Source organism: Linepithema humile, chromosome 3 (assembly GCF_040581485.1).
Source record: "Linepithema humile isolate Giens D197 chromosome 3, Lhum_UNIL_v1.0, whole genome shotgun sequence".
NCBI lineage: Eukaryota > Metazoa > Arthropoda > Insecta > Hymenoptera > Formicidae > Linepithema > Linepithema humile.
Window position 1 is genome coordinate 22473688 of NC_090130.1, and position 19169 is coordinate 22492856.

General features: G+C 40.2%; 5 protein-coding genes across 5 annotated transcripts in view; 2 read left to right on the forward strand and 3 right to left on the reverse strand.

Annotated features, from left to right (window-relative positions):
• Window positions 1-744: 744 nt before the first annotated feature.
• On the forward strand, window positions 745-3069 carry Atg6 (Beclin-1-like Atg6). Its single transcript, XM_012361121.2, has 5 exons — window positions 745-1038; window positions 1502-1662; window positions 1749-2161; window positions 2238-2726; window positions 2849-3069. Exons 1-5 carry the CDS (start codon window positions 768-770, stop codon window positions 2967-2969), a joined length of 1455 nt encoding a protein of 484 aa, XP_012216544.2. The 5' UTR covers window positions 745-767; the 3' UTR covers window positions 2970-3069.
• A 7-nt stretch (window positions 3070-3076) lies between these two features.
• Window positions 3077-4159, reverse strand: LOC105668670 (uridine diphosphate glucose pyrophosphatase NUDT14-like). The gene is made up of 3 exons (XM_012361136.2): window positions 3717-4159; window positions 3520-3593; window positions 3077-3367 (listed from the first exon to the last, which is right to left on the reverse strand). Exons 1-3 carry the CDS (start codon window positions 4157-4159, stop codon window positions 3213-3215), a joined length of 672 nt encoding a protein of 223 aa, XP_012216559.1. The 3' UTR covers window positions 3077-3212.
• A 575-nt stretch (window positions 4160-4734) lies between these two features.
• The window catches only part of LOC105668829 (protein jagged-1), a 105915-nt gene continuing 91480 nt past the window's right edge, over window positions 4735-19169 (forward strand). The window contains exon 1 of the mRNA XM_067352035.1: window positions 4735-4873. The gene's annotated coding sequence lies outside the window, so the exon portion shown is untranslated. The remainder of the gene's footprint in view (window positions 4874-19169) is intronic.
• LOC105668656 (uncharacterized) lies at window positions 4740-8241 on the reverse strand. The gene is made up of 2 exons (XM_012361115.2): window positions 5341-8241; window positions 4740-4879 (listed from the first exon to the last, which is right to left on the reverse strand). Exon 1 carries the CDS (start codon window positions 8239-8241, stop codon window positions 5401-5403), a length of 2841 nt encoding a protein of 946 aa, XP_012216538.2. The 3' UTR covers window positions 4740-4879; window positions 5341-5400.
• On the reverse strand, window positions 8557-9993 carry LOC105668655 (uncharacterized). Its single transcript, XM_012361113.2, has one exon. The coding sequence runs from the start codon at window positions 9260-9262 to the stop codon at window positions 8558-8560; it is 705 nt and encodes a 234-aa protein (XP_012216536.2). The 5' UTR covers window positions 9263-9993; the 3' UTR covers window position 8557.

Below are 19169 nucleotides of genomic sequence, written 5' to 3' on the forward strand. Positions count from 1 at the left end.
ATATTTTATCTTTTACTGAACATAAATGCTAAACATAATTAATGTGACGCAACCATATAAAAATACTTCGAATACTTTAATTCAGGTGTTATCATTATCGATGAATACTACAAAAGACCCACAGCATTAAATAAAATTTTGTGATTATAAAAACAAACAAACAAAGCTACTATGTAATATGCAGAAATTGCCTCAATGCGTACCATGACTAGCTAATATCGAAAAATGTGGCACAACGATCCAAGCAGTCAAATCAATTATTTTGAGTTTGTCTCATCATAGACATAATATCAATAAATATATATATTCACATACATTTATCTCATTTACATTTACCTCAGTCGCATTTATGTACATAACCCCATTTAAATTTTGAAATCCAAGTTATGCAACTAATCGATATAAATATTATTATCAATAGTAGAGAATAAATGACATAGATTCTATTCTTATATATTGATTCTATTTCGTTCATAATCATAAATTTCTCTGAGAAAAATTGCTATTATATATCTGTTGATTTCAAAGGAAGTATTGAAATCTTGAAACATTTATACAAAAGATATTCTACATATTTATAAAAAATTGCAAAAATAAATCTATACTAAAGAAATGCTAATATTTAGCTAATACTTACTTACATTAATCTAGTTTTTCTTACATAATTCTCGCGTAAAATGTATAATACGAAAAATTTTTCTATTCAGAATAAAAAAATACAACTACCGTAGATAAGCTTGTGCTAATCAGTTCTGCCAATATGCGAAATGCAAAAGAATCGTGCTATAACAGCGCCAACTGATGGTTGCTTGGTGAAACACCATCAGCTGAGCTCAAGCGTCATAAGCAGTGGCATATGCGTATTCGTAAATACAACGCGTTTGGAGAGGTTGTGCAGTGAACAACTCTCTTCGATAAACGACACAATGGTAGATTTAAAGACAAATGTGAGTTTCGCGTGCCAACGGTGTCTACAGCCACTGAAACTAGACTCTAGTTTCGATCACCTCGGAGAGCACACTCTGGCTGAACTCTCACGTAGGTAATTTCTATTTTATACTTGGTAGTTTGATATGCAAATCGAGCCGATTGTCCTACTTCGCGTTGATGTTTCTTTATGCATTAATCGATTAATGTATGATATAGTAATCTGCGTTTTTGAAAATATTATTAATAATGCAGCTTGATTAATTCTGTGACAATCACAAGCTATTAAAAATGTACAAAATTAATGTTGAAGATATGTATATATATGTAAACAATGGCTTTCATATTATATATCTAATCTATTATGTTATATTTAGCATCCAGTGCAATAAGAAGCAATGTCCTCTTATAATTGTGTATGCGATTGAATTGTTATTGTAATACGATTTCAATTATTTTATACATCTTTATATTGTGCTAAAATACCTAAAAACAGATATAAGTTAAAATCACTTAATATAACTCTAGTATAAAAAAATACCAAGCAAATTATATAATTGTCATTTTATTGTAGTTCCTATACAACAGCAAGTTGTTGGAGAATTAGAACCTCAGAGTGATAGTATAGAACATTTAGTTCCACCATTCAGATTAACTGAATCAGGAAATGGTACAAATGGATTTATGTTGGTGGGTGATTCTGGTGAAACAGAAAGCTTAAGTCATCATTTAAAGGTACATAGCAATTTGAAAGATATTTTAAACAATATGTATATATATATATAAATATATTATGACCTGGTTTATATATATATTTCTAGGTACGAGCTACATTATTTGACATTCTGAGCAGTAGTAGTTCAGCAGATCATCCACTTTGCGATGAGTGTACAGATAGTCTTTTGTTATTAATGGATCAGCAATTAAGAATGACAGAAGGAGAATGGTCAGATTATAATGAATATCTGAAGAGATTAGAAATGGAACAACAATATCAGGGACATGAAGATGTAGAAATGGAGAATCTTACAAAGGAATTACAAGATGTAAAAGCTGAGGAAGAGAGAATGATAAGAGAATTGGAGGCATTGAGGAAAGAAGAAATAGCCACCAAGAACGCCATAGCGGAACAAGAAAGGGAAAGAGAAAGATTGCAAAGTGAAGAAGACAGGTATTGGAAAGAATATTCAAAGCACCGAAGAGATCTCATGTTAGCTGAAGATGAATGTCGCAGGTAAATAAAAGAATCTAAAATATATATTTTTTCATAAATAAAAATTAACAATAACAACATAAAATCGAATTTCTAGTTTGGACAACCAACTAGCATACGCAGCTGCACAACTTCAAAGGTTGAAGAAAACAAATGTTTTTAACGCCACATTTCATATCTGGCACTCGGGCCACTTTGGAACTATAAATTCATTTCGATTAGGACGATTGCCGAGTGCACCAGTGGATTGGAGCGAAATAAACGCCGCTTGGGGACAAACGACTCTTTTGCTAGTAGCTCTTGCGCGCAAAATGAATCTAACATTCAAACGTTTCCGTTTAGTACCATTTGGCAATCACAGTTATATTGAAGCACTGGATCAAAACAAGGAGCTTCCATTGTACGGAAGCGGAGGATTCAAATTTTTATGGGACACAAAATTTGACGCAGCTATGGTGGCGTTTCTGGATTGCTTACAGCAATTTAAGGAACAAGTAGAAAAAGGAGATAGTGGATTTTGTCTGCCATACAGAATGGATCGAGGAAAAATCGAAGACTCTGCAACAGGGAACTCTTACTCCATAAAGTATGTTTGAGCATTTATAAACTTGGACATCTCTTCTTATACAACTTCCTTAACTTCCCTTATATCTGAGAAACCCATTTATAATATAAGAAACATTCTATTTGATATATTTTTTGTTTCAGAATACAATTTAATTCAGAAGAGCAATGGACTAAGGCCCTAAAGTTCCTACTAACAAATTTAAAATGGGGTCTTGCATGGGTTAGCTCTCAGTTTACAAAAGATGAATTGAATATTAATTGAATATTGGTACTTGTAATTTTGCGTAACTTTACTTATGCAATGATCTGGTACTTGCTTGTGTATAAAAGCTCTATTTGTAAATAAACTTCGTTGAATGATAGTATTAATTTTTACTTTTAATTAATTTAAACTTTATTTTAAAAATGTTATAATTTTTTCATTAATTTTTTTATTTACGACTTATTTGTATTTTTTTATTCTATTTTAAATTCTTTGCTTAAATATTTATATAATTTAAATATATCAACAGTATTTAGATTTATTAAGAAAAAACCAAGATATACCAAAGAGGAAACTGGAGGGACTTTGTATTTCCTTAGATTTCATATAATCCTTTAGTTCTGGAATGCTCATTTCTACCACTTCAATGACTTCACCTTCAGACTCGTCACCACCACCTTTAATGTAACGGAAGATTTAAATTGGGCAAAAGAAATTTCTGCATAAGTACTAAAAATGTGATTTATTGGTCATATAAAAATAATGTTCTTTAAAATTATATTGATAAGAAAGATTATTTTTAAAAAAGAATTTTTACAATTAAATTTACCTGGTTGTGTACGCATGTCATCTGTGACTTCTACATAGAAAAGAGTTTGTTTTGCACTGGCAGAAGCACTAGATCTATAAAGTGTAAAAATACCTTTTTTTAATCATATATTTTGGACATTTTTATTTTATTTATTATGGCAGATATGATAATTGATTATATAAAATAGTAATTAAGTTATAGTGTTTGAAACTCACAAATATGTAGCAACTTGCTCAAACGCCGAAGCGGGCGCTTCGTAACCGCACTCTTCCTTCAACTCATCTCTTGCTATCTCGACGAGAGGTTTGTCCTTATCAACGATACCAGCACAGAGCTCCAAGGACAACCCCAATGTTGCGGGATAACGCTCGACATCAATTGTGTCTTGTTTTTGCGGTAGGAATGAATAATATACTGCTGCCCGAAACTGACGGACAAATACCAGCTTCTTTCGACTTGTGTTGAAAACAATTATACTCACACTGTTGTGAATCTTTATCACGTCCCACTCTTTACGTCGGCCGTCTTGCAAATATTGCAGACGAACAGTTTTCATCCATGGTGAATCTTGCGGAACTTTTCCCACACGAACATCGTGCAAATCAAGCATTCGTTTACGTATAATCTGGTACTTTTCATCCTGTGCTGTGACATTCATTTTCTCTTGTAAAAATACACGAAATAGCTTGAGCGTTGATTCTTTAACTCTTATCGATAATGACAGTATATTTTAGGTGTGCAGGTGATCTCGAGCAGATGGCGCGCCTAGTACCAAACGCGTAGTAGTTGGTAGTAGTTGAATTCACAACAATGTGTTTTCCACGGCCACTTGAGATGCTCGAGTTCTTGCGATCCTCGGCTTGATTACCTTGTGTGAGTTTGAAAAAAAACTATATGAATCTTATTATTTTCCACTGTATCTTCCTCGAGCAACGCAATAGATCCTGTTCTTTAGGTATCCTAGCAAGTAAGATTTGATAATTAACAAATGTAATCTTGAATATGTTTAGTCAAACTTAACCGTCATTTCAAATTTTTCCGGACGCCATATTAAATGTTACATTTTGTGCATACTCATGCAATGCAATACGTAAACAAAATATCAACAATTAAATTTGCTGTCAATCTTTTTCTTTTCAATTCTTTTCTCGACAAATTATTTTCATAATTAGCTAATTGGGTATATGAAAAATACAGGTTATACATGTAATGGAGTTCAATACGCTGTGTGAAATCAGAATTAATATCTTCGAACATCGAGTTTTTGTGATCCTTGGCTTGATTAATTCCATTTGGAGAAAGTTTATGGAGCTTAGAAAGCTTGTCATCTTTCATCGCATCCTCTTCAACTCCAACACAATGAATCTTCTTGGTAAGTCTTAATAACGAATAATATTTGATAATTTTGATAATTTGATAGATTAAATCTCTTAAAAATGTTTAATAAATTTAATATATTGATTGCAATCTTTTTGCGTAATATTGATTGCTACGTTTTGCGCACTGATAATATTATTTAATACGATATGGTTTATTACAGTAGAAACGATATGAAACAGATATATATAAACATACGTATATTATATAAATCAAGCTCAGAATATTTTCTGTCTTCAAATCATATTGATTACGCTAGTGTCAAAATATTAAAATTTACAGCAATGTAATCGCTTAATCTTTTCTTTTCTTGACAAATTATTTTCATAATTAGTTGATTGGACGTATGAAAAATACGGGTTACACGTAATCGAATTTAACGTGCCGTATAAAATCAGGATCGATATAATGTAACCGACCGCGTAGCGTGCACTGCACTTAAATTTTTAGTAAGATACGAACCTCTGATAAAGCTGCTTCTCTTTCACGATCACGCCGGGATAATGAGCTGGGGGGAGACGGTTACTTTTTTCCCCTCTTGCCCTTTCTTTCCTTCTTTTTCGGCACGTCGTCCATCGACTTGAATGCATCGAGGATCTCCTGCTGCCTAACCTGGGTGTCCACGTGAATCACATTGGGTTTTCTGCGATACCTGTTGACTGCCGCCGGTGGTGAGAACTCGATCTCCATGTCCGACGCCGTGGAGCTCGACGCGACGGAAGCGTCGTCCCTGTTGCGCGCTATCTTGAATTGCAGAGGTTTTATCGGCTCCTCGAGGTGCGTCGCGTCTGCGGCCTCCTGCCTGATCGGATACATCGTCACGTAGTACGTGCCGTCTTTTCGATGGATATGCAGAGTCGGCGGCGGTTCCGTCTCTTCCTCGCCCTCTTTCTTTGCCAGCGTTGTGTAGCTCATGGTCTTGAACACTTTACCTCGTCGTAAACCGGTGCGCGACGGCGTTATTCTTAGTCGACTGTCCAGGACGGATGGACTGTCTAGAACAGCGCCCTTCGCCTCTTTCAATAATTCGTTCACGCGGCGGGCGATTGCACCAGGCTTCCAACCGATCCGCGGCTTGAGTTTGCCTACCATGTCGCTCGTGTTCCACAACCAGCCCATGTTCGCCGGTATTCTGAATCGCGGATTGAGGCAAGTCTTGTGGCCGTAATTAATTCCGGGGTAAACTTCGCCAATCGAGTAAACGTAACGCATTACTTCTTTGCTGATCCTGATGGGACCTCTCCGGATATCGCGATCGCCGCCAGGACCCGGTTTACTCTTCAAATGTCGTCTTTTTTCACTGGATTTACTTTTCACGATGTGCGTGCTCGGCGGTTTTACATATATCGTAGCGTTTTTCTGTGATTCGTTGATTTCGCGCGACACTGCGCGACTGTTTTCGGGCGTCTTTCGGCGAGATTTGCATTTTGGTTCACCACAAGGACCAACGCCGACGTCCGGCGGTACAGAGATCGCAATATCCAGTTCTTTTTGCTTTTCCGATTTTTCTTCTTTTCTCTCCTCCTTTTTCTTCGGTTTGACGGCGACCGGGACTAGCGTCGCTTCCGGTAATGTTGGTATCGCTTCGCGCACGACACCTGTGCGTCCCGGAACTGCTATCGTCGTGGGAGTGGAAATAGCGTAAGGTATAAGAGCACTGCTGACGACAGGTTTACTAAATTGCGTATTGCAAGGAGCAGTACATTGTACAGTAGGCAATGCCGGCGACGTCGAGACAGGATATCCTCGTTTTTTCTCGCTCGGTGTTTCTTTAACGGCATAATCTTTGTCTATATCTCTGCCGAAATAAGGACTCTCCGAAGGATCCATCAGGCCGAGGCCCGCCAAACCTTGCACCTTGTTAAGAGAGTCCACGAATTCCTGGGCCTCCTTGAAAGCTCGTATCATGCAATCTGCGCCTACGCATGGCTTCTTCGTACAATTGGACGTGCCTGTTCTCCAAGACGACAGATCTTTCCCCGGACAAATGCAACCTGCCGCCTTGAGTCCATCCGCAGTTCTCGGACGGAAATTGCATGGCGAACCAGCACTCGTTTTCGCACCATTCTGATATAAGAGAGTAGTTGTTGTTTCGGAAGTCGCGTTTACCGACAAACCATGATTACTTCCGCCCTTCATACGATCTTTCGCATGAAAATCGATATTATTCTCGCAGGACGTACACTCGTCGTCCCATATTATCTTGCTGTTTAAATAATCATCTTTTCTGTCCACGCCACCTCTCATTCTCGTAGCGTTCGCGTTCAGTTCCGTAGCTGATTTCAAATGCAAATTATCGACGCAGTGAGTGAGCGTAGCGAGCGATGGAACGTTGTCGCTATTATCTTTGAGAATATCAGGATTTCTCAAAGCCATGCAACAAGTGCGAGCGCATCCGGAACGACATATCATAGGATGTGTCGATTGATCTGTCGGTAGACAGGAACAAGTAGGTTCGTCGGGATAGGTCTCATAAATCAAACTGCGGTACTTGTGATCGTTCAGTTTCTCGGCGCTCGTTAGTTTCTCAAATCCTGGCTGATCTATCGATACGCGAGGCGGCGATTCCGGTCTCATTAATACGGAATCCTTATCCGTACGATATTTTTGGTCGCGTAATTTTGTACACGTAGGATTCAAAATTTTCAGTAATGAAAATACGTTATCGTCGCATTTCGTTTTATTCTCCGCATCGTTTACGTTTTTATCCGATGAATTTGTGCAATGAAATTTCGAACCGAAAGGAAATCCTTGTAATATGAACGATTTTTCATTGAGCGTCAAATGATTGATAATCGAGCTTCCGAAGCACGATAGTCTCAAGTACATCGATATAGATCCACAGGGACTTCCTTCCTCGTCGGTCAATGTGTAAGCCTCCGTCAACGTGTATGGTTTCGATAACCCGTCTAGCTTGTTTTCGGCCGCAGCTACTCGATCGTGGAAACATCCAGGCAGAAATGCCGTTGCCGCGCAGAGAAGGATCTGACTGGTGTCATCTCGCAAATTATGCTTCTTACCGTCCAGAATTCGATACACTTCGAGACTTAAAGGAGTCAATTTCACAGATTGCATTAAATTGCTCGGTATACGGACGAACAGACACGTCTTACCCTCGTAGTTGATGTTTTCACCAAACAATCGATTTTCTTTATTCTTACTTTTTCCGCTTTTAACCTCGATTGAATCTTCGGCGACGATATCGACAGGCGCGAGATCGATGAAGCCTACACGTATCATCAGATCGTATTTTTTATTATTGATAATTTTCTCAGGGCATAAATTTAGATCATCAACGAGAATTTCAAGCATGTACAATTGTTCTTCCTCAAACTTTGGTGTCTTTTTCTTCTTCAACGCCATTTCGGGGTGGATCGAGCGCGAAATTTTACAAATATATATTATTAGCGACACGGTAAATTTGGAAAGCGATTCTGGATCGACGTTAACGGTGTACTTGTGCAAATCGTGCCATTAGTTTTGCAAGCGTTTTGAGCCGGAAATCAAATGATCTCTCCGCGTGAGTGTCAAGCTTCGAACCAGTAAATTGACGTTTCCAATTGTCAGATAGTTGCCATAGCGATAAATTCAGAGTAATAATAACTTGATAAATGTAGAGAATCTTACTTCAGAGCTCAAACATCTTATTGGAAAACATTTGCAGAGTTCTCTTTTTGCCTTACTTCTTTTTACCTTTCTTTTTCTTTTTATCTTTCTTTTTCTTTTTATCTTTTGGTGGTTTTTTGGCAATTTTTGGCGGAGTGATCTCTACGTCCTTGGGGATTTTTTCCTCGAGCAGCTCGGGCGATACGAATCGCTTTACATAGATCTCTCGTTCCTTATCCTGCTCGCCGGAAGCGAGTGATTTCGGGCGCAACTCGTACTGCGTCGCAAAAGTACGTCCGAGACACGCGATAGTAAGCTCCATGTGCAGAGTGCCGGACGGATTTTCGCCTGGATCCAAGAGGTGAAAGCCGCCCTTCACCGTGAATGGCTTCGGCTGATTATCGGGATCGTTGCTAATCATGGCGATCTGGTCGCAAAGGCAACCCGGTAGGGTTAATTCGGTCTCCGCTGTAGGATAAGTGTCACCCGCGCGAAACACGCCGACCTTCATGCTCGTCGAGCGAAGTCCTTGGACCAGATCCCGCGGTCGCTTTACGCACATGCGGCATTTGCCGATCATGAAACGTATATCCTGATCGCGTTTCGACGCGTCCGAATCGTCGCGCGTGATCTCGAATACAGGTAAATCTAAGAGTTTGATCTTGATCACGATAGGATGCTCGCCGATATCTTTGACTTTACTGGGCGTTAACGTCAATTTATCGATCAGTATCTCGATCAGATAGATCTGCTCTTCGTGGCCGCCAAAGCAAGACATGATTCGAGGCGCTTCTCGCGGGGAGTTAAATCGTATTTGTGATTAGGATTAGATTCGAATTGTAAATATTTCCGTCGGTATCTAAAAAAATTTAATAGCAAACATATTTAGAAATATTGTGCAAAATAATCTGTAGAATTTTATACTAAAAATTTAGAGGTTTTAAAAGTGCCGCAAATGGTTGACAGGTTGAAAGAAACAGCCGAGACACGGTTTACATCAATGCGATAATCGCCAATTAATTTGAGTCGTTTCGTGTTATCGTGCTGCCAACACGTGGTGTGGCCGATCGTTTCAACAAATTTTATGCACGGAACAAATTGGTGAAGGAGACGTGCGAGATAACGATCGAAGGAGATTAATTCAATCGACGTTGCGTACAAAATATTCTCTTAACGCATTCCCTAGATGGATTTTAAATACCGTCTCGCGCAGCCTCTTTCACTTCCGCGTGTGCGCTCATGTACCATCATCGGATGGAGAGAAAAAAAATTATCAACGTACAGTCACGTACATCCCATCCACTATCCGCGCGACTCTCTTCGGCGTTTCTAATTCCATTGGCAGTTATTACTTAGCTCCCACAGTGGTGTATACTTAAACTCGACAGCGCGAAAGACGCCGCTAGAACCGTTACGAAAACCTGCGAGGAAGACACGACACCCTCGCAAATTCATACTCTTCGTATTCCTCATTAGGAAGAGTAATTCGACGAACGAACGCCCACACGCTTCGTGTGTACCTGTGAAACGCGCGATTTGCCTGCTCCCAGCGCTCTAAATTGACGGCGATTAAGTCTCGTTGATTTGAGAAGCAAGAAGAAAAAAGAATAAGAGGCAGCTTCTGATAATCAAGAATTTTGCTAAACAGAAGAATACATTTCAAATATCTCTCATAAAATTCACGATTGAAAAAAAAACATCCAGTAATATCTCTTATAATTAAAATAAAAAGTGCGTGCGCGATAATCCTATTGCTTTTAAATTATTTAAATAAAGCCTATTAAATTATTCTCCTCGCTTGAGAATAAATCTTTAGCGATGAGTAATCCTCCAAATCAACGAGACTTCTCGACCGTTTGAGACGAGAATCCCATTCCGCAGATTTCGACGCCAGCAGCACACCGAGGAGGTCCACCTCGAGGCCTCGAACATCGAAGTATGCGCTAATTGGTACGAACGCGCGCGCACACGCACGCATGGTCGTTTTGAAACGAGATAGGGGAAGGGTAGAGTGAGCAGGATGGACGAGCAGGATCCATGAAGCAGGACGCGAGATATATCCCGAATACTGTAGATACACATCCAGAGCGCAGTGGAAACCGTCGGGGCTTCGGGCCGAAGCAAAATTCCAGACCCGGACGACACAGCGGCTCGTTAAAATGCTTCTGGGGATTTTGGGCGCTGGACGCTTCTCGGATAATTGGTGATTAGCGATTAAAACGAACGGATGTATCTTTACCGGTCCTGCTCTCTTCTCTCGCTCTCCGAGCTGCCCGTTTCTTCTTCTTTCACGAGCTATCGACCACGATTGAGATCCACAATGCCCGCGTTTTAGAGAAATCCTCGACACATCGCTCGTCTGTTTCGTCTTGTACTTTGTAATCGTGACGATCCTCTCGCTTCCTTGAGCAATTACCTCTTTTCCCTCGGCAATAAAACGTCTTTTAATTGTGCAACTCAACTATCAGAATTGTTTGTTCTCATCGACTTCACTCGTTCTTTCTTTACAAAGGCGTGCCTGGGAATCTGAGCTGCTTCGAGTTCGCGACAATAATCGCGGCAGTAGTCGAATGACCGGAAATAACGATCGAACGAGTGGACGTTAATTTGCCGCAGGTTCTTTATGCCGGAAGAAACTTATCGCGCTTTAAGTACTCGTATTCATAAGATACTTGTAAAGAGATTCTGTTTTGTCTCATATTATTTTTGTCACAATCAACTAAGAAATTATTATAGTCTCACTTCTATATTGCTTTTTAATTTTTATATTTTTTTCTTTTGTACAATTTTTACATTTGTCCAAGCAGACAACGAGTAAGGTACAAAAAAAGTATGCAACACTATTGATGTGTTACTATCATAGTTTTTTTGCCCGATGTTATTTATTAATATTAAAATTCATTTAAATGTATTTTTCAATGTTTTTTAATCGTTTTTCCATTTTTTAACATTGTCACGTATTTAAGCAAATAAGAAGTGAAAAAATATCGCAAGAAAAAAAGTGAGAAAAAAAATTCGAAATTTTGACTATATTATTTTCTGCTATGGCAAATGTCAACTAAGAACAGTGACACGCCAGTGTTACAAGTTCTTAAGTAAGACTGTGCAAACAACAAATTTCAAAGAATCCAACAATGTTCTATAATTACACGCATTCAGATTAATCTCAGAGCGCTTTGTCTTGCTGTCGTAAGCTGTGGTGTATTTACGCGAGAAACTCACGAGTGCGAGCTTAAACAATGGCAGCAGTGCTCGAAGAATAGCCCGTAATCAAATTAAGTGTCGCGTGTCCGCTTAAGGATTAATCACTGTAATCTGTGATCTTTCCACGATAGCGCGCCGCAATGGGTACCCCTTATTTCCGGTTCCATCAATGACCGTTATGTCTCAGAACCTGCACACGTCATGTGCATTCAGGGGAATGTACTTAAGAGGATGCATGGAATGTTCTTCGCGGCAGGATGAGACCGTCTTTGCCTCTCTTTCTTTTCTCTCGTCCTCGTGTCCTGACCCAAATACATTACACTGTCAAACTTATTTCTCTCCGCTTTTAAGTGGACGCACTGCTTACAAACATTGCGGAGAAATCTTCATCGTGTACAAGACGGTCCCACGAAGTTATTTTCTACATCAGTCATTCGACTCTTCTCATATGTAGGTAGCTCCTCTCTACGTACTTGTTACAATACGCCGAGAGCAGAGTACTCACTCCAAAGTCTTAGGGTTCATCGGCAATTTAAATAATTTTCTCCTAAGAACGGTTTCTTGTTTCAAATTCATCTAATGCCTTAACTTTTTGTTGCACCGTGACAGTTTCGCTCCTCGTGTTAGGACGCGACTGAATCTGTTTAACGATACTTATATTCAAGCCAAGCTTTTTTCCCACGTAAGATGCCTTCTGCAATTCCAGTGGATAATAATTGGTAACTGTCGGCGTTTTCAGCATACGATCGTTTACCGTTAAGATACGATAAACGATTAAGATCGTGCATAATGCGGCTGTTAAGCGCAATATTAATTTAAATTAAGCAGTAAAAAGAACGTAAGAAAACAAAATATTAGGCAATTAAGCGAAAAATTGCTTTATTTCTTTACATTAGATATATAATTATACTTTGTATATCTCGTAAATGTATCAGCATCGCAATTTTCTGGACGTTAATTTGCGAGAGATTCTTTGCGTCGGAAGAAACTTATCGCCCATTTATAAGATATTTTTAAAAGCCTGTTTGCGGATCCTGTTTCGACTACTTTGATATCGTCCGCTGCGTTCTTTATATAATTAGGGGACAATTATGTTCTATATATAAGAGAATGATAAATATTATCGTAATATACATTAATCTAATATATATATTATCTGTTAATATATATTTATATATTAAATGCTTAATATAAATTATTAATTTTGATAAAAAGAGACAGAAGAATATTCTATAAATTTTATAAATTTTATAAATTTTAAAATATATAATATAGAAGATATATTGCTCCGAATATACATATTATTTTTGCTAAACACTTTTGCATCAACAAATTTTTTGTGTTTGATGTTATGTGTATCAAAAAACATGACTTTTACATAAAAAAATTTTTTTGTTTAACGGTAAAATTTATTAAGCGATAAAATGTCACTCGATTTACATATTAAAATATGTAATCTCTTTAATTAATGTTAAGCGATACGTCTCGAGCCACTAATTCGAAAGACGCGTCAAGAATGATCTTCGTGCGACGCGACTGCACGCCGGGATAAAAACGAGACATCACGACGAGTCAGATTTTCGATGATCTAGATCTGGGTAGCACCAGGAAGCCGGGGATCGAAGGCAAAATTACCGGTGCCGGTGGAAGGAGGCCTCGTTCGCTCGCTTCGAGAGGTCAGAGGGCGATAGCGGTACCTTCCTCTCTGCGCGCGGAGGTAGGCCTCTCTCGTCCTACCACCCATCTCTCCCCGCGAGAGTGGTGTATAGATACTCTCCACGCTCCAGTACAAACGTTTCCCCGTTGCGCGCGGATGTATTCGTGGACGATGAGCCGCGCGGCTGTATCCGAGCTAGGGGCAGGAGTGTATTCGTGCAACGAATACCTGAGAGCGCAAACCGACGTTGCTTGACGACTACGTGGCGGACCAACTAGGTCTGGTGGTGATGAAACGAGACGGCCCGTCGTGATGGAGGGGCTGCTGCAGCGAGAGAAAGAGAAAGAGAAAAAGAGAGATAATCGGTATATTAGAGGCTACTCTCCCGCGGCGCTAGACGAAATTTGTCAAACAACCGGCGGATCCCAATTTGTTCTCGTGCGTGTCTCGACCACGCTGAAAGAACCGTAGGTGGCTTGTCGGGAGATTGTTTCGCTGGACGATGAGTGGATAGTTATCCTGTATTGGGGCTACCAATCGACCGACTCCGACCGATACGATAGTATTAAAAGGTTAAGGATTGATGTTGCCACGCTTAACCCTTCACCGATCGTTGCGCATAGTTCGCCGAGGTTGAGATAAAATAATACGGCATTACTATGCAACGCGGCCTATTTATTATATGTACATGATGGTTAATTGGATAGTATTCACATGCTATCACAGATTGCAAGATTATATAAAGAAGTAGTTATGGACAATATAATGCAACTACGTCAATAGGCTTTAGCAACGTATGCGTGACATATGCGACATTAAAAGGCAAGGTCTGCCTCGTTTCTCACGCTCTGATTTGAGATATCATTATTATTATTATTATTATTATTATTATATAATATAACACAATAACATGTGATTATGAGTCACATATTTCTCGTCGCAATTATACCCATGGGTAAACAACTTTTACAAAATTATTGAGTGAAATTTTGAAGAGATAGCATCGCGATTACAGGCGGAATAGAAATCCTATACTTTGGTTTTAAAAAAACGCGATAAACATATGCTTAATCCGCAACAGATGGCCTGCACAAATTAGCACCCCATTATCTGCCACTTGACGTGATTAACCATCATACGGTTAAGCGTACCGTTATGATACCAAGGATAATATGCCATTGTATGTTAATTGTCGACGAAAAAGATGCGAAAAATATTCCCCGTCTCGTCGAGTAGACTCATTCATACTCGCGTGTATCTTAAAAAAGAGTTGAAAAAGTATGACGGGGATATTCCACCCGAGATACAGCTTTCAGATTCTCTCGTTCGGTTGTGCCACAAATTAAGAGAATTAATGACCAACGCCATGTCTCGTGACGACAACGACACCCAGCAGTACCGGCGGTAATTGCGTTAGACTTGACATTTATTTTACGACGGTCTTCTACGGCGGTTAACCCGTTCTTAACAATCATTTTCGTTGGAAGCGACAAAGAGAGTTACCGCCGAAATGAACAGGCGCGTTTAAATCTCAAGGCCGTTTTGTCCACTTTACGTTAGCGTCCTGCACCTTTGCCTGGGAACGGGAAAACACATTTTGATTACGAGCTTTTACGCACCAACTGCTACATGCAGCCTTTCGTTCTGGCAAATCTGCAGGTTTCATAATCTTTTTATGGCAACACGTTAAAATAATTATGAAAGATATTTCGGAGTGGTGCAGCAAGATATACATATGATACGACACGCATAGGAATAAAAATTACTACAATCGTAAATAAATATACAAATCCGCAATAATAAAGCTTTTTTTTATCTCTTTCCAGATTTGATTTCTGAATTTATTTTTAGTATGTATAATGTTTTTTTATTTTATCGTGTAATTTAATTATCTTGTAGGGGATATAAATGACACTTTTTCCGTTAATTATTATCATTTTTTTTTCTCGCTTCCGGAAAAGAATTGTGGGAATACTATGATGATTATTTGTTACCTTAATGACAATAGAGTCAACGATAGTAATGAGTGACGACAATAATGAGAACGGCGATGGCAATGAACGCGATCTATGAGATACGAGAGATCTTGACACAGAAGTCAGTGATCGTTAAGCAAAGATCACTTTCAGTACCATTATTATTCCTGAAAAAATTTGCCATTAGCGCAATTACACGACGCAATGGTCCGTTGATTATTGAAACAAAACTAAAGCAATCAAGATATAATTAAAATGTTCATAGATTGCAGTCGAGTATCGTTTCACTTTGCAATAATGATAATATCCATCTCGGCATTAATCGCGTTTTAGTTATATCTCTATAGTAGTGCAAGCGTTGTGCAGCCGCTGCAATAATATCCTTCCTGTTGCGGCAAAAACGGCGAATCAAGCAAGTCGCGATTACGTATGAACGTCGAGATACGGCTACATAAGTTTTTCACGCGTCTTTGGGTCAACCGTTAAATATACAAAACGCGAAGATGCGCGATGCACATTCGCTCTCATCATCAGTTATTAAATTGCATACGTAGCTATCGAAAAAAGATCGTTACCAAGAATTACAAGAGTCTGACGCGTCGACACGAAGCACCCGGGATGCGTTTTTTTTTTTTTTTTTTTTTTTTTTTTTTTTTTTAGAGAAAAAGAGAGAGAAAGAGAGAGAGAGAGCGACGCGGTTGCAGCTTCGGTCGAATGCAACTCGCTCGCTCGGAGATACGATGAGGCAGTTTGCTTCGGAGAAAACGATCGGGTACTCACTTAGAGAAGCTCTAAAACACTTTAGACAAGAATAAAAGCAGTCATAAGGGATATGAACTATTGTAGAGCCGCGCAGCAACTGCAAGGTGCGAGCTTCGCGCACGCCAAGTACTTGTGGGGCGAGTAGGAATGCTTCTTTTATCTCCATTACGCTCTTATTTAGACTACATCCCGAGTATACAAACCGGTACTTAAAATTTCCGCTCGCAATACGCGGCTTGTGTGGCACTTGGTGCAATCTGTAATTTTCGAATTATCGGAGAATCGCGCGGACGGGAGAAAGTCCTCCTCTTCCTCTTCCCCCTTTTCATATTCTCATTATGAGGAGATTTAATCAATAACGTTATTATATCAGAATGAGTTTAACTCGCGTTGTCTAATTGGACTAGCTCTTAACCAACGTTGCCGCGTGAGTCGAGCTTTCACTCGATAATACGGTTTCTATGATGACCGTCGATAATCGCAGTAACGAGCGGCGAAACATGCTGCTTTTTGCACGCGTCCATTCGTGGCAAATGCGATGCGTTGCGAATATTATTTGCCGCCGTGCAATTGTGCTGTCGTGAATTCGCGAAAATTTGCCCAACGCAAAAATAATTGAACATAATGGTGGAGAATGGCGTTAGAAAAAAAAAAAATTTTTTTTAATTCAAAGATAAATTTTATTTTTGGACTTGAAACATTTTTGATGACTAAACACCGCGCGTACATTCTCAACTTGATTTCGTCAAATAAATAGAAGTGAAACGCGGGTTAATCGCAGCCAGGCGAAATTAAGCGTCTCTCGAATAGGTAATTCCATTGCCGAGGCGAACCAGTCTCTCACACTCGAACGCGCGTTCGCACACGCTCTACCGCGATGATTAAGTTCTTCCGATCGCGCGGGTCATGATCACGAGCAGGCTATGAATATGCGAAATCAGGCCAGGCGAATCGTCACGGTGCCAGAAGAAAAGATTCAGGAGATCCGTTTAACGTGCACTCTCTCGCAGTTATGTAAAAAATGCTTCTCCGCGTTTGCTTCATCAAAATCATCACGCTACTCGCGAGATTTATGTTGATTATTGCAACGTGAGTAACCGTTGATAACGAACGAACATATTGATATATGCGCTTCCTTCGGGGCTAGACGCGCCGGGGAATCAAGGTCGTCCACGTCGTTCGCTCGAACCTGAAAAAGTCGCGGTACATACGACACGTTGATTTTTGCTGTCTAAACGTAACAAGAATAACGTGGAACGAGGATCTTGACGGGAGTAGTAGGAAAAGAAGAAGAGAAGAGGAAGATGAAGAAACGGCAGCAGACGATGAGAAGAAGAGAAGAGATGGAGGAGAGCGAGGTGTAGGCAAAGGGAGCCGAGTTAAGCTAAAGCACAAAGGCAAAGGAGGAGGTTGCAGGAGAGAAGGCGGCAGGGAGGAAGGTAAAAATGTTTGGAGAAAAAGAAAGGGAGGAGGCGAGAGCGTGGAAGAGAGGAAGGAGGAAGACACGAGAAGGAGCCGAAGGAAGGCGAAGAGGGAGTGGTGGACCACGGTGAGGTCGCGACCCGTAGCCCGCAGGCCCCAGTGAAAGGCCCAACGGCGATCCGCATCCGCGGGGCCCTGAGCGTGCGGACCTGAGCGAGAGCGAGGAAGAGGAAGAAGGAGAGCGCGCGCGGGTGAGAGCGAGACCGGCGGCGGAGAGCCGGCGGGCTCTGTGCTCTCTCGGCAGGCGAAAAGGAGACGGCGAAAGAGGGAGAGAGCGAATAAAACCAAGCCGGAGGGCCCTGCCGGCAAGGCAGCCCCGTGAGCTGTTTCTTAAGATCGCGTTCTTCTTAGCGAGAGCCCCGCTGCCATTATGGCGCACTTAAAGTGGCAATCGTGTGGAAGGCAACGTCGGCCGCGCAATAGCCGCGAGTTGCGCAACCTTCGGTGACCCCACCCTAGGGCCTGGACCGTGGACGATGGAAAACCTTAGTTGCTCCGTCGGCGAACCCACGCCGCCTAGCACCGATCCCCCGCGATCTTGTCGTGATCGGCGGCGGAAGCATTCGGGAAGGAGCGATTCGGTCGACGGAATTGAGTAATCGCGCTGGACACGCGTCAGGGCTAAAAGATACCATCAAAAGTGGCACCATGTTATTTAAACCTTTTTAGAAGTAATCGGAACAAGAAAGAACGTCTAACACCAATTGATGTCTGAATATTTAATACATCAATTTTTCATTCGCGCGAAATTTGTTGCTAATTAATTTTCTTCCTTACAACTTAAACATTTTTATATAATACAAAGTTACCTCGATAGGCGTGATTAATAAACAGTATTGCTCTACATATTATCGATAATAAATTTATCTGATCAGGCTTGTCTGTTATATGTAGTACATTGATGTTTCCCTTCGTAAATCGACGAGAGAAAGTAATTGGCGCTGTTGCAACAATGAAAACTTGAAAGTGACTGTTTGCATCGCATTTAACATTGCCATAGTATCATCGTGGAAATGATTTTGTGGTAGCGCTATAGCCAGCGGCGCCAAACCCAACTGGTTATCTCTGGATGAGGACTTCCCGGTTACCTTCAGGAACCGATAGCGGTATAGAGACCTGGCGTTCAGGGATACGACTCTGATTGAACGATAATTGGATAGATTACGCAGAACCTCCTTCAACTTCGCGATAGTATCGCGGTTATGCGCCTATTTTATGTGTTATACGAGTCGCGCTCCGGCAACGCCATGTGACCTGGCACAATACGACTAGAGACGAGTCTCCAGCCGTGTTTAAGTCAACGTGCAATACAACCGTACATGTGCAATACAACTAGAATGTATTGATGCTATTGATACATGTGAAAGTGACATGCAGATTAATTCTCTGACTCGGAACAAGCTGTTTTCACCTTCGTTCACACACCGAGAAAATCGCTTAAAAGATTTCTATATAAACAAAAGAATACATTTTTTATGTATTGCATATATTTGCGCATGTACTTTTAATTTCTAAATAGACGTAAATTTTTATATTTTACTTTGCAATTTCAAGAACAAATTTTTTTCTGAAAAAGTTTTTTTTGGATTGGATTAAGATTATAG